The sequence below is a fragment of the Rhinoderma darwinii genome, chromosome 10 (genome assembly GCF_050947455.1).
Source record: "Rhinoderma darwinii isolate aRhiDar2 chromosome 10, aRhiDar2.hap1, whole genome shotgun sequence".
In the NCBI taxonomy this organism is placed as follows: Eukaryota; Metazoa; Chordata; class Amphibia; order Anura; family Rhinodermatidae; genus Rhinoderma; species Rhinoderma darwinii.
The window spans coordinates 78,322,177-78,338,534 of NC_134696.1; the positions used below are offsets into that span (position 1 = coordinate 78,322,177).

Genomic DNA, 16,358 nt, shown 5'->3' on the forward strand with positions numbered 1-16,358 from the left:
CACATCCTACATTTACAGCAATGAGGAAGACTTCTGTTCCTTGTTCCAATCTTGTTGTGATGTATAATTGTTTTAGATTCGATAAAGTGTCAACAGTACGTATATAATTTATTTAAATGGCGACACAGCACCTTCCTCTTCCACCCCATTCAATAACATGATGGAAGTAAGTGATCTGGGGCGCCATGGAAAGAGAAAGCTTGCAACCACAATAATTGCTTTAAACTAGCTCTTCTGGTTTACGCAGGCAAAATATTTCATGACACTCCTGTCTGACGAACTAGGACAAATTGCTCTATAAAGCTGATGGATTTCACAGTTGTCTGCCACTTTTCCACCCAGTAAGCTTGTATGGATTGCAGGAAGAAGTATTTGTTGACTTCCTATCAATTTTATCTAAGCATGTGGGCATGTGTGTGCCCGAGAAAAGGAAATTAGATTGTATGCCCCATTGGGGACAAGGACTGATATGAATTTTGGGTACAGAGTTGCTGAAAATGGGGGTAGAAATAAATAATGGGATACAAATTAATCAACAACCTCTGATATGCTAATGACTTTTTATTACCTATAGCTAAAAATGAAGAAAAGCAATAAACATTTATAAGAGAACCTAAAGGCTATGAAAACCTTTGAATTTTTTTTTATTAAATCAAAGTATTCTTATTGAGAGGGGCTCGACATCCCCAGCAGAAGCAGAGCAAAACACATGTCGGGGTGTGGTCTGTATGTTCCACTTCTCCTGTATCTAGGTATTTGATTGGCTTATTGTATGCAATTTGCACGTTATACTTAACCCCTTAACGCTCAGTGACGTACTATTACGTCATGGAAAGCGCCCTCTTCGCGCTCCATGACGGAATAGTACGTCTCGGGAGTAACGGCCGTTTCGGCCGTCCTCCCGACACATACAGGAGCTGTGACAGCTGCTGTCTCGTACAGCAGCTGTCACAGCTCCTACAGCGGGGACCGATCGCTGTGTCCCCGCTGATTAACCCCTGAAAAGCCGTGTTCAATAGTGATCACGGCTTTTTAGGGGTTAAGCTGCCATCGCCGGCCTGCTACACGATAGCGGCCGGCGATGGTGACTATGGCAACCGGACGACGTCAGGACCCACTATGCTTGCTGTCGGTGAGTAGCTGACAGCTCTAATACACTGCACTACGTATGTAGTGCAGTGTATTAGAATAGCGCTCAGGGCCTCCTGCCCTCATGTCCCCTAGTGGGACAAAGTAAAAAAGTTAAAAAAAGATGTGTAAAAATAAGAAAATAAAAGATTTAAAAGTAATAAAAGTAAAAATCCCCCTTTTTCCCTTATCAGTCCTTTATTATTAATAAAAATATATAAACAAACAAATAAACTATACATAATTGGTATCGCCGCGTCCGTAACGGCCTGAGCTACAAAATTATTTTATTATTTATCCCGCGCGGTGAACGCCGTAAAATAAAATAATAATAAACCGTCCCAGAATCACAATTCTTTGGTCACTTCACCTCCCAAAAAATGGAATGAAAAGAGATCAAAAAGTCGCATGTACCTAAAAATGGTACTGATCGAAACTACAGTTCGTTACGCAAAAAATAAGTCCTCGCACGGCTTTATTGATGGAAAAATAAAAACGTTATGGCTCTTAGAATAAGGTAACACAAAAAGTGAATGATTTTTTTACAAAACTTATTTTATTGTGCAAACGCCATAAGACATAAAACAAACTATAAACATCTGGTATCGCCGTAATCGTATCGCCCAGCAGAATAAAGTGAATATGTCATTTATAGCGCACGGTGAACGCTGTAAAAAAAATAGAATAAAAAAACAATAGTAGAATTGTTTTTTAGTCACTGCGCCACTTAAAAATAGAATAAAAACTGATCAAAAAGTCGGATGCACCCCAAGAAAACTACAATGAATTCCTCAAGGGGTCTAGTTTCCAAAATGCTGTCACTTTTGGGAGTTTTCCACTGTTTTGGCACCACAAGACCTCTTCAAACCGGACATGGTGCCTAATAAAAAGGAGGCCTCAAAATCCACTAGGTGCTCCTTTGCTTCGGAGGCCGGTGCTACAGTCCATTACCGCACTAGGGCCACATGTCGGATATTTCTCAAAACTGCAGAATCTGGGCAATAAGTATTAAGTTGCGTTTCTCTGGTAAAACCTTTTGTGTTATAAAAAAAAGTGGTATAAAGAGGATTTTCTGACAAAAAAAAAAGTAGATTTCACCTCTACTTTGCTCTAAATTCCTGTGAAACACCTAAAGGGTTCATAAACTTTCTAAATGCTGTTGTGAATACTTTGAGGGGGTCTAGTTTCTAAAATGGGGTGTTTGATAGGGGTTTCTAATATATGGGTCCCTCAAAGCAACTTCAGAACTGAACTGGAACCTAAAAAAATAAATACATTAGGCAATACTTCGCTTCTTACATTATACTGATAATGAGCCGTGCCCACCCCGAGATGACCCCAGTTTTGACCGTTTGTATAAATGGAGACCCCTATTAGACCGTTTCAGTGCCCGGTTTTCCCAAGCATGCACCACCGAGACGTGTATTTCTATTGATGAGTCCTTGGTACATTTTAAAGGGAGGGTTCAATTCCGCGAGTACCTGCCGGGTAAGAGGGCAAGGTATGGCGTAAAGATGTATAAGCTGTGCGAGAGCGCATCAGGGTATACCTACAAATTTAGGATATATGAAGGGAAGGGCACCAGTATTCAGCCCCCATAATGCCCCCCCCCCCTTTCTGGGAGTTAATGCAAAAATTATGTGGGATTTGGTGCCCCCACTGCTGGACCAGGGTTACCAACTCTACCTGGATAATTTTTATACCAGTGTCCCACTCTTCAACTGCCTCGCTTCCAGAAGTCCTGCGGCATGCGCCACTGCTAGAAGAAATCTGAGAGGCCTCCCTAAGACTCTGCAGGGCAAACGCTCAGAAGGGGTGAGAGCAGGGCACATTCTAGCAGCAACATATTGTGTGTCAAGTACAAGGACAAGAGAGATGTCACACCAGTACCCATGTACCAGTTGGAGGTACCATTACAGAGACCCCCAAACCAGACTGAATCCTGGGCTACAATAGGTACATGGGAGGGGTGGACTTGTCAGATCAAGTCCTGAAGCCCTACAGCGCCATGCGGTGTGGTATAAGAAGCTGGCCGGGCACATCATACAGATGCCATTGTACAATGTGTACGTGCTACATCGATGTACAGGCCAGACGGGAGCTTTCCTGGAATTTCAAGAGGTGGTTATCAAGAAACTAATTTTTATGGACCAAGAAGGGGGGGCACCCAGTACTTCTGGAGGCGAGGCCACACGCATCGTACCAGGGCAACACTTTCCAGGAGAAGTTCCCCAAACTGGCAAGAAAGGAAAAAGTCAAAAGAGGTACAAAGTCTTCTATAAGAGGGGGATAAGGAAGGACACAATATATCAATGTGACACGTGTCCCGAAAAACTAAGGCTCCGTATGAAAGAGTGCTTCAAAATGTATCATACATTCCATGATTTTTAATCTACCCCAGTTTTACTTACCCTGATGCACTCCGCACAGCTTATCCCCCCTCGTCTTTCCCCTCTGAGCCCTGCTGCGTGCCTAGGCAGCTGATAACAGCCACATGTAGGGTATTGCCATACCCGGGAGAACCCACATTATAGTTTATGGGGTGTATGTCTCTCCGGTCAAAATGCTCACTACACCTCTAGATGAATGCCTCAAGGGTGTAGTTTTTAAAACGGGGTCACTTCTTGCGGGTTTCAACTGTACTGGTACCTCAAGGGCTTCTGCATACATGACTTCGCACTAGAAAATCCCCAGTAGGCCAAATGGTGGTCCTTTCCTTCTGAGCCCTCCCATGGGCCCAAACGGCAGTTTATCACCACAAATGGGGACTGCCGCACTCAGGACAAATTGGGCAACAGAATGGGGTATTTTATTTCTTGTGAAAATTAGACATTTTCAGCCAAAACTACATATTATTGGAAAAAATAATTTTGTTTTAATTCCCAGCCCAATTCAAATAAGTTCTGTGAAAAAACTGTGGGGTCAAAATGGTCAGAACACCCATAAATGAATTCCTTGAGGGTTGTAGTTTCCAAAATGGGGTCACTTCCGGTGGGTTTCCATTGCTTTGGTACCCGAAAACCAATCCAGCAAAATCTGGACTCCAACAAACACATAGCACTCCTTTGCTTCTGAGCCCTCCCATGGGCCCAAATGGCAGTTTATCACCACAAATGTGGTGCCTAAAATATATTCTAATAAAAAAGGGGCCTCAAAATGCACTAGGTGCTTCTTTGCTTCTAGGGCTTGTGTTTTATTCCAGGAGCGCACTAGAGCCACATGTGGGACATTTCTAAAAACGGCAGAATCTTGACAATACATATTTAGTAGTGTTTCTCTGGTAAAACCTTCCGTGTTACACAAAAAAAAATTGAATAAAATTGAAATTCAGCAAGAAAAATGAAATTTGCAAATTTCACCTCCACTTTGCTTTAATTCCTGTGAAATGCTTGAAGGGTTAAAAAACTTTCTAAATGCTGTTTTGAATACTTTGAGGGGTCTAGTTTTTAAAATGGGATGTTTTATGGGGGTTTCTAATACATAGGCCCCTCAAAGCCACTTCAGAACTGAAGAGGTACCTTAAAAAAAAGGCGTTTGAAATTTTCTTAAAAAAAAGAGAAATTACTGTTTATGTTCTAAGCCTTGTAACGTCCAAGAAAAATAAAAGAATGTTCAAAAAACGATGCCAATCTAAAGTAGACATATGGGAAATGTGAACTAGTAACTATTTTGGGTGGTATAACCGTCTGTTTTACAAGCAGATGCATTTAAATTCTGAAAAATGCTATTTTTTATAAATTTTCCCAAAATTTTGCACATTTTCACCAATAAACACTGAATATATCGTCCAAATTTTACCACTAACATAAAGCCCAATGTGTCACGAGAAAACAATCTCAGAATCTCTTGGATAGGTTTAAGCATTCCGACGTTATTACCACATAAAGTGAAATATGTCAGATTTGAAAAATGGGCTTTGAGCCTTAAGACCAAAACAAGGCTGTGTCCTTAAGGGGTTAACGCCAGTCCTAGTATACTTAGGGTATGTTGACACGAAGGAATTATGTGGCGGATTCCGACGCATAATTCTGCCCCCCATTCATTTCAATGGGAGTCGGGCGCTCTTTTTTCCCCACTAGCGGATTATTTCGCCCGAACCTCCCATTAAGCTGCTCAAATAGTAGCTGCAAAACCATAAAAGTACAAGCTCGTACCAAAAAATTGTGATAAATATAACCCACATGCATATACAATCACAGTTGTAGTCTTGAAACAATTCCCATTCACTCTTCTAGGAAAATGTTCCTAGCACTGATTCGATATTAAACCGCAACAAAAAACACGCACTACATCCTTATTTTGAGCTTTTGCAATAATTGAACGGTATTGGTAGCATTATGGCAAATTTGTCAGGTTAAATTTCCCAACATAGTCAGTGATGGCATTATTGCTAGGATATGCCATCTCTTTCTGACCGATGGGATACACCTGCCTGGACCCCCACCGATCCTTTAAATGAAGTGACCGCAGCACTGCACGGCTCCTTCTCCGTGATTCCATACACGACACTTCTAGCCCCTGCAGTGGAGGGAACTGCAACACAACCCCATTCACTTAAATGGGGCTTTGTTGCTATTCCCTACACCGCAGAGAGTCGGGAGCGATGCTGTCCAGGAGAAAAGCCAAAGGGACATCAGTCTCGTTGATCTCTGGATTTGTAAGATCCCACCGATCAGAATGTTATGGCATATCTTAGCGATGTGCCAGAACAATAAATGAGGGGAATATCCCTGTAAGCGATGACCAGTTATACTTTACATGAACTGTACAGTTTGATCATGAATTCCCCTTTTTATATAACATCTCCATGCAGCTCGTTTATGTTGATCTATTTGTAGGACAGGTTATACAATGGAAACATTTTCTTAGGCATTAGTTCTTACTATGAATGTTTTTAGTCTACAAATAATAATTTCACTCTCTAACTAGTTTTATAATAAATTCTTTCAACGTCCACCAAGCCCTCAGCAATATCAGGCCAGTGCTCAGAATTAACTAATGCAATTTTCCCGCAACAATTTGTTTTTGGATTTCTGGTCTTCTAAAAATAATATGACTTACAGCGAGTAGGCCAAAAATGGTGCAATGATTGCAAAATATCTCCTAATTGTATGGGGTATATGATGATGAAATCCATGCAGTCGAGACAGGAATTATTTTGTGGAGGCCTTAGGGCATACATTTTCAAGTAAAGCTCTGGCTTAGAGCAACTTTAAAATATATTAGGACATTATTAGCAATTCTTTAATACAGTAAAATTCCTTAAAGGCTATGTAAACCTTTAAAGACTTTTTTTTTATCTTTTACTAAAACAATGTATTATAGAGTTTAATGCAACTTTGTAATTGTTTTTTATTAAAATAAAAACAATTACTTTGAGATACAGCTTCAATGTATCCTGGATACATAGAAGCTGTATCTTGCGCCGAAACCCAAATCTGTCAGGTCAGTGGGTCTGACGGCTTTGGTGACATGCGGTATTCACCTGTTATTGATCACATCTAAGCTGTGAACTTACATTTGATCGATATCAGATAAATCCTGTGTGCCAGAGAAATGCAGGACCCGCTGTCACCGAAGCCCTCAGTTCTGCTGACCTGAAAGATTCGGGTTTCAGCGCAAGATACAGCTTCTATGTATCCAGGATACATGGAAGCTGTATCTCAAAACGTTAGAAAACAAAAAGTCTTCAAAGATTTACATAGCCTTTAAATCCGCATCAATGGGATTTCATAGGTGCTGGAAAATCAGATTGTCCGGACCATTGAACGGTCATAAAAATAAAACTCACTTGTAAGGATAGAGAACCTTCAGGAAGAAATACCCAAATAAAATGTTAACACAATTGCACTATTCAAGTAAGTTAACACAACTCTGATTGTTTTCTAATGAGAGGAATTTTCTACTTGGTTATCACTGCTCCATCTTCTGGTTATGGGACATTTCACTACATAATGCCATTCTGTGTCGGGCATAAGTGATGGATTATCACCCTACTGTATAATGTTTTTATTGTACTTACCCTGTGCATTATGACAGCCTCCCCGTTTCCTATCCTAACAGATTTAGAGCTATGGTAAATTGTGCATGTCTATTATCTACACGTACATGGGCGGTGCTCCCTTATGTAAGTTGCTCCTGCTCATTACAGGATATGTATTAGTGTAAGGCCCTTGCGGAGCGGCATTGACGTGCCCGCAACGCGCCGGCAAGCCTGTTCGGCACAGTTGTCAAATCGCTTTTATTAGCCGCACGTTGTTTGCGGGTAAAATGGCTGTTTACCTGCACAATCCCGCAAGCCATAAAGGATGTATTCATTAACGGCCGCACAGTTTTGCAGGTAAACAGCCCTCTTAACTGCAACAATGCGTGGCCATTAATGAGCAGTTGCACCCTAAGGGTGCTGGTGCGACTGTCATCCCCAACATAGTCGCATCAATGCCGCTCTAAGGGACCTTACCCATAGAGAATTGAATGGGTTTGCTACTTTGGACAATCCCTGTTTTGAAAGAAGGGTACCCTGATGAGAAAATGATCACAGGATATCTCACTGCTGGGACCCTCGTGATCTGCTTTGATTTGTGGGGAAACTAGAAGGAGGGGCTCAATTCCACTGCAGTGCCACCACAAGAGAAATGAGGAATTACACAGTTTGCATTTAAAGGATAACTAAACTTTTTTCACATAGTCACATAGCGTGAATAGACATGTCCATCAAGTTCAACTTTTCTCAATTAATTCCACTTCAGTTATTGCTTGATTATGCTTTTTTTAAATGCTGACACATTATCCGCCATTACTACCTCTTGGGGTAGGGTAATCCATAGTTTGACTTCTGTAACTGTAAAGAACCCTTTCATATATTGATGTCTGAAAATTCCTTCTTCCACATGCAATGAATGTTGCCTGGTCCTTTGTAGAGTGCTTGGAAAAAACAGATCATGTGCTAGTTCTTTGTATTGACCACACATATACACAGTAGTCACATTATTATGACCACCTCCTACTTTCGACGTCGGCAGCGCGTAGCCCATGAAGGCAGTGATGTGTTGTGGGCTGACTTGGTGGGTACATAAGGTGTGCGATAGGCTGTCTGAACATATATCACTCGTTGTTGCCATAGGTAAAAGAGGCGATTCATCAGAGAGGCAAAAAGGGATGATAATTGGCATTCGGGCCAAGGGTGGCAGTATTTCTCAAACGGCACCAGTTTGTGAGCTGTTCACGTGTTGCCGTAGTGAAAATGTGTCGTGAGTGGACAAAGGTTCCATTGGGAATAACAGACATGAAACTGTGAAGCACCATGTGCCATTGATATGAGAAGTGAGCGTCAGCTACGAAGGTGCGCGAGGGCCGAACGGCACGCTACAGTGGAGCAGCTCACCAGGGGGGCTGCCAGATGGGTCTCTAAAACAACAGTTCAGCAAACCCTACTGCGTAATGGGCTCCGAAGTGGACAGTTGGACCACCGATGATTGGCAAAGGGTTGCCTTCTCCGATGAGTCATGTTTTTGGCTTCATTGAATGGATGGACGTCGGAGTGTTAGGCAAGAAACATCAGAGAACAAACACCCTGCAACCATTGCTGGAAGAACACAAGCCGGTGGCGGCAGCGTTATGGCCTGGGGAATTTTTTCATGGAATTCTCTGGGACCATTCATCCATGTGGAAGGCACTCTGAACCGATTTGGGTATGAATCCATGATTGAAGATCATGTCTAGCCATTCATGATGTTTATCTTCCCTGGGGCAGATGGAATCTTCCAGCAAGACAGTGCGACATGTCGCACAGCTAGAAATGTCCGGCAGTGGTTGGAATTGCCCGACCAAGACTTCCAAGTACTTCCCTGGCTCCCTAATTTGCCAGACTTGAACCCAATTTAGCATCTGTGGGACCACCTCAATCATCTTGTTCGCTCTATGGATCCTCCCCAACACACCCTCCAGCAAACGTGGGATGCACTGCAGTCAGCACGGCTCCAGATACCTCAGACAACCTACCAGCACCTTATTGAGTCACTCCCAGCCCATCTAGCTGCTGTCCGCTGTCAGCTGCACATGGTGGTTACTCTGGATATTAGCTGGTGTTCATAATAATGTGACTTGACTATGTATTTATACATGTTAATAATATCACCTATAATTCTCTAATAGGGTATTTGAAAATGTGTTTTCTAAACCAGACAACTCCTTTAAAGTTGCTCTATATGCGGAACTTAATTTTAAGCGACTGCAGTGAGGTGGATGATGTTACATACAGTAAATGTCAAACATAAACTTACAAAAAATGTTCTTCTCTGTCAATTTCTATTCTGATTTTGGGCATATTTGACAGCGCTATTGGTTCCGTAAAACACTGAAAACCCGTTCACAACGATGACAAACAGAAACCATTAGCAAAGATTCCGTCACCATTGAGTACAATGGTGATGCAAACGGAAGCTAAGGTTTCTGTTTGCCTTTCCGTTGAGGGGTTAACCCGATGGAAACCTCAGACGGACCCCTCAACAGTAGGGCAACGCTGATGTGAACAGGCCCTTAATACCAAATATACAAGAGATTTACCCTTTATTGAATTAACCCTAGAGATTCACCCATCTGGTTCACTGTCTGGCACAGTGCCATGGCTTCTATCCATTTGTATTGTGTCTGTAACTGCTGTACCAGATAATAAGCGTGGTTATCAGTGACTTGATACAATATACCTGTCACCACCTCGAACTTGAGATATAGTATATACTCACACAAGTGGACTCTCTAAGCATATGTAGCTGAGCCGAAATTGACATTTAAATCTTTGGTACTGCATTTTTGCGATATCTCTCTAAGTTAATATGGAACTACAAGTTAAACCACTATGTAAAACCATAGACAACACTTTATGATATCTCAGTGACAAACTACATTTGTATATACTAGTCATGACCGTGTGCATACATTATAGTATTGCCGTTATCCTCATATACTCTAATCCCCAGCATGGATGCCCTGCATCTCAGACTCCATCTGTCTAATCCAGGCATTTGTGTCAACCCGTAGTTGGTATTTGTTGTTTCACTGTATGCGCCATTGTTGTGCCTGACTAACTGCAGGCAGTTATTTTTTTGTTCTTTCTTCCTCACACCTGAATACAATACAGAATGCAGCAAGGTTACAATTTGTCGCTTACTAGCATATAACAAACCTGCTATTGTGACTGCTCTCCATATAACGGACTATTGTACTTCTACATGTCAATCTAAATTAGTGATGTGTGAAGAAATTGCTTGACCTGATGTATCTGTCTGGAGGTTGCAGGGACTTATTCACAGTACATTGCTGATGTGCTTGAAATGACCATGCGGATGAAATCGATAGAGTTTAGTGCAGAAGCGCACGACTTCTCGTCCTCATGCATCTAATTACAATAAGGTTAAACTGTATCTAAGAATTTTTTTAATACCCAATTATAAAAGATTTTTTGGTAATTGACTACATAGGAGTTCTCACCACTCCATACTGAATAGGGTTTACAATAATGTGCCGCACGCTGCAGCTTCCTCCTTGCTGGTATTTCACACTATGCGACTGACAATGGAAGCTGAAATATATGAATGTCACTGGTGACACTTTATTGAGGCCCCTCTCTCACAGGGGGATAGTACCGCTACATGCATGTGTATCGCTACAGAAAAAGTTAATTGAGCGGTTTCTATTGAAACCATCTTTAAAAATTGTACATAATTTTTCCCAAGAGATTTTCTATATTGCAGTTTGGGCATCAATGGAGAAGTCAAAAAATCCTCATCTACAGAATGAATGCTCTAATCGGACGTGAAAAAAATGGGGTGTATGATTGGAAATGAACTAAAGGGGTTTCCCCATTTAAGACACTGATTGACTATCACTTATATTGCAAACTCAGGGGGAGTCAGACCACTGTGACCCACCAATTGCCAGAAATAAGTGGCGGCGGCGCTAGGAAAGTGCTGTGTCCCATCATTTTTGTTGGCTTTATTCAGGTTTTTTTGGAGGCCACATGGACTGACATTGACTTTAAATTGATCAGCCATGTGGTACCTGTAATATGCCAAGCCAGCAGTAGCCAAAAGGGCACAGAGATCAGTGGGGGTTGCAGCGGTCAGAGACCCACCTATTGGATATTGATATGCTGGAAATGTCTTAACGGAGAAAATCTCTTTAATGTCTATTTACCAACATTGCACATGTAGTGACAGCAGTACCAAACTACCATGAAAACGGCCGGCGTGAAGATAGTCTTAGGTAAAATAACAGCAACATCAATTGCTGCACAACCGCTGGTGTAGTCAGCACAATTCTAGAACACATTTGCTCATGGAGTTTAAAACAACGTTTAAAACTATCAAGCAACAAGATCCAAGTGATTTACTTTACACCATGTCCTCGTCCATCAACCGGCATTACTGGTTTGTTAAGAAGACGCGACTCATTATAGTAAAGAACATGTGTAGGGTCCTTTTGTGTTTCAAGCCTCAGCCTAGACACTGGGTCGCAGCAGAGAACTGCAGTAGAGATCCAGAGCGCCAGTGTCTTCTGCCAGGGAGAAGGTAGTGAGAAAAAGAGAGAGATGTGAGCATGTCAAGGGAATAAATAGAGGGAGTTTACCAACCATTACTGATTGGAGGAGTTTGTCATGACAACTGCAGAGGTGGCTGTATATCCTGCCCCAGTCATCCCAGTAACGCACGTGACCTCGTCATTGCAGCCAGTCGTACATACATTTTATAAGATAATGCAGCAGCTTTTATAAGTACATGTCTGCATGCACTAAACAGATATGATATATATATATATATATATATATATATATATATATATATATATATATATATATATATGCAATGTAGCAGTGCCAAATTTTTGTTATCTGGCACAACCCTGCTATAATGTCTCACTTTGGTGAAGAAACAATGAATCCTCAAAATAGTTAAATGACCAGCTCAGCTCTGCTACATCTGTAAAGGTTTATTATATGCAGCATCATTTTCATAAAGATGGTTTATAACTATTGTTGAATATATGATAAGGTGAATATATGGATGCAATGTGTATTGTCAATACTTTTTCATGTCCCCTAGAGGTCACTCTGGGTACTACAGTGACCTTCTGTACCATACCCCCAAAGCTTTCCTGACCTTTCTGTCCTGCTGTGCCGTCTAATAATACAGTGGGCATGTTATAATTACATGATTGCTACTTTACGCTACCACCTGTAGAGGCGAAGGAACATACGGGCATTGGATCACTGTCCAATATACGCTGCTAATCAGGGAAGATTTCATTAACAGGGTTATGTTCATGATAAGAGCCATCTGATTTATATCTAGTGATTGAGAATTTAGCATTTAACTCTTTCCTTACCATAATATAACTTATATGTTTTTCATTCCAGACAATCAGAATCTTTAGTATAGAGCAGGAAGGATCATACACGTAGAGGAAAAAGTAAAGTGGTAGTGACTGTGAATGTCATGGGAATATGTGCAGAAATCTGATCAAGATAGAGAAGTCCTGTCTGTTCATGATTCAGCAGCACTAATCTATGATGAATATCCAGCAAATGTAAATGGTGTGACAGAGGATTCTGCATGACTATGGCTTTTAATAGTAAAATTATTCTATTATGTCATTTGACATCCTGAGTCAACGTCACTTGACTTGTATTTACAGCCATTTCTAGGAAGAATACTTTAATTAGAGCTAAAACTTCCAGAATAATTAACTTTATACAACTAAATGGTTTGTATGGTCCGAACGCAGGACTGATGTACAGCACTGATAAGTAATTGCCTAAGAACCGGCATTTATATGACTTCATCGGCTTGCTTTCCATTTTTAGTAGTCATTTTTTACCATCCTTCAGCAATATAGTAAACAGAAAACTACAATGTAGATTATTCACCAACATTCGCCACCTCTCAGAAATATATGTACTGTGTCCCTGTGGTTTTCCCTCATGTTTTACAGCATCATGGAAATTATTGTATTTTTTGTTTACTAGTCAATGAAAATGTACGGTTCTATTAGTTTGGTTTCTGCTTTCCTTTTTCTGTAGAGATAACCACTTCTAAGTTTCTACAATACTACTTCCTTCTTTTTAAGTCTTGGAGTTTATTTTATCTTATTTATTGGAAAAAAAATAGATTAGAAACATATGGCGCTAAGAGATATCTGTAATCAGCCCATCCACTCCAATATAATTCAGCGCGGAACATTAATAAGCCGTTGGATAGGAAATTAACGTGACTTTTGGGGGCTCAAAAAAGTGATCATCAATGGTGATGCAGATTTTCAGATTCCATTGAAATACGCTGACTGTTCTAACTACGTGAGCCCCTTCCGCACCTACTTTTTTCAGGAAGGTCTGAGAAAATTCAAGTATGAATAGAGCTTAAGCCACGTCTGGTGTCTGTCATTGTTCCCTCCAGTGCTCTGAACGCACAGTCAAGTTTGCACATCTCATTATGACAGTGGAGCCTCTACTCTATATCTGTCGCTCGGTTTTTTTCAGCAGGTTCTTTTTGGATATCTCATATGCTTCTTTACAGAATCTTAGTTTGCCTAACTGTCACGCTAAATGGAATATGAGCCGTCCTACAACAAAACCATTGTCACATCTTAACATAATGACTTTTATCGTTAGAATAAGAGATGGGGAATCTATTCACCAGGTTTGAGATTTGCAGAGAATTGAGCCAATTTGCCTCCTGGAGAGTCAATAGAGAAAATAATTTTTAAAGATTCTCCTGTCTGTAGTCACAAACTTTCCGGGGCGGAACTAGTCTGCTGAGAGGATGCAGATCAGACAGCTGTGGGGCTGCTGTATGGGTCCCAAACTGCGTAATCTACACTCTGCATCTGAATTCTATCTTCTGCATGATCACACAGCTAACATTAATTCTATCTCCTGCCCCCATGTCAAAAAGCAGCGAACCCCACGGCAGTACTTCCCCCATGTTGATATTATTGTGATGGGGGAGGGACAAATCGTTCTCCATATTGGCTGGCATAGATGTCTATTTTACCCTCCCTCCCCCAAAAAGGGTCAGATCACAAAGAGCTTAAATTTTGCCTCCAGTTTATTTTCCAGTCCACAGAACAGCAGAATCCTGATTCTCTGTGTTACCCAGTGGTACGAACACAGTATCAGGCACTATTTATAGAAAATATACTTTATGTTGAAGGAAAGTTACATTGCTCTTCATTGTGATGGTGCAAGATTACTTGTCTCATACATGTGTCACATTATAACCTAGATCTGGCTCTTTAGACAGCAGAGTATATAAAGATGTACAGGATGAGGTGTTACATGGTCAGGTGGAAGTGGTACTTCTATTGTTGTTCTGCACCCAGCAACCTGTTGCCCACAAAAATAGACGTCAAGAATTAAATCACCAAGTGTGACTGCCCGTCCCTAGAGATGGCACAGGCACCTCCATCACCACAATGCCATTCTACTTCATGTCTTGCAGGCTATTTACTCAATGACGTCTATCTATATATGAAAATCAAGCCGTTGTCTAATATTCTCATGCCCTTTTAGTTGGCTGATGGCTCATGATAATCTTTTCCTCTCTAGTCACGTTATAAATTGTCATCCTAAATGACAGATTGCAGCAAAGGAAATACATTGACTTTTACAATTTCTTGCCTGTTCCGATGGCGCATTATATTATGAATATAACCGTGCTATCCACTGCTGTAGTTGCGGACTCACAGGCTGCTCTATCTGCATGACTCACATCCCAAGAGTCCACCTAGACTCTTTTTCCTCCTTTGTATGGCACAGGAGTCTTCTTCAATACCCGTAAACTAGACTATTATGTATCATTCATTCTTTCTTCTACTTATTTGACTTATGATCGAATGGTGTCACCTTCATCCATCCCAATAAAGCATCCCATTCCCCTGCAGCCCAGGATAGACTTCATGAGGCGATTAGACCTCTACTGCAAATCAAAGTTTGTCTCACCTTGGAAGACTGAAGCTATTATGAAGCTGATTGTCAGTGGCCACCACAAGGAGCAACAGCAGCAGGATCCCTTCCGATCTGGAGCCATAATCCACCGGATAAGCATCAAATCCACGTATCTAAAGCAGAAGCAACTTAGAGACACTCTCCACCCTCTTATCCTCTTCCAGGGACATGTAACAGCAATGCAGAATAGCAAAATTCCCTTTGCATATGCAAGATCCTTTTAGGCAGCTCTAGCTAACTAGTGGGAAAGGGGAGAATGCATCCACACATCCCCCTTCTTCTCCACCCCAGGGAGACAGCTCACCATACACAGCAATTTTCCCAGCTTCCTGCACCCCAAGAGCTTTCTCCCTTTAAAACAAATGTTTTTCAGCTTTTTTCGGTCATGCTGTCTCAGGGTATATTAGAGCGCCTTGGTTACTTGGTTCTGCAGTGATGTCTCTCCAGTCCAGCAGAGTCAGTGCTTTGCCTTCTGCAGAGCCAGGATCCTTGGACACTTTACACTTTGTGTGTCTCTATCTGAGTCCCTGCTCCAGCCTTCCTGCCTTCCCCTGTGTGACTCTAGCAGTCCTCCCTCCCCCTCTCTATATGATGTCAGTGATTGGAAAGCAGGAGGGCTGGGCTTGGGAGCGAATCTCTCACAGCTTTAACACTTTATTTTACGGTCTGTGTAGGAAACCGCACACACTGTCGCCCATCCCTCTGGCAATGAGCTTTGTTTCACCAGTGCTGAGGATTTCCATGCCCCCTCTGTTGTCAATCACCTTTATAAGAGACTCTAGTGGACTTTTGTAGGTACCAAGTGTTAAGGCGGTTAAAGGGTTAAAGACTCACCCTCCCCATACAGTTCCCTAAGTGAACAATTGCTGGGAATGCTTGTTGCGTTCAGACTTGTCTTCTTTGTGCATAGCTGGACCTGAATTTTAGAATCTCTTCCTGATACGCAGGATAATCGGGCCCAAAGGTGTAGCTCGTGGGGAACAACTTGATGAAATGTGTTTGTTACATAATCTCACCCGGTAGAGGTGATATTTGTTTTAAGATACTAGTAATTACAAAACTTCTGAATGATCGTAAAATGTTGCAAATATTTTTGTATCTTCTATTTACTATTCCTTCGTTTTCTTTGATAGAAACAATGGAGAAAGTGTTATTGTTTTCTTTTTCTTGTTTATAAATACTAGCGCAATGAGATTCTTGGACGTCAAAATAATCCGAATTATACTAATCT

General features: G+C 41.4%; 1 protein-coding gene across 3 annotated transcripts in view; it reads right to left on the bottom strand.

Moving 5' to 3' along the window:
- Positions 1–15,677, bottom strand: part of NECTIN1 (nectin cell adhesion molecule 1) — a 238,333-nt gene extending 222,656 nt beyond the window's left edge. For all 3 annotated transcript variants that reach the window (XM_075840091.1, XM_075840094.1, XM_075840093.1), the window contains exon 1: positions 15,122–15,677. In XM_075840091.1, the coding sequence (XP_075696206.1) occupies positions 15,122–15,227 (106 nt within the window). In that variant the 5' untranslated portion in view covers positions 15,228–15,677. The remainder of the gene's footprint in view (positions 1–15,121) is intronic.
- Between the last annotated feature and the right edge of the window lie 681 nt (positions 15,678–16,358).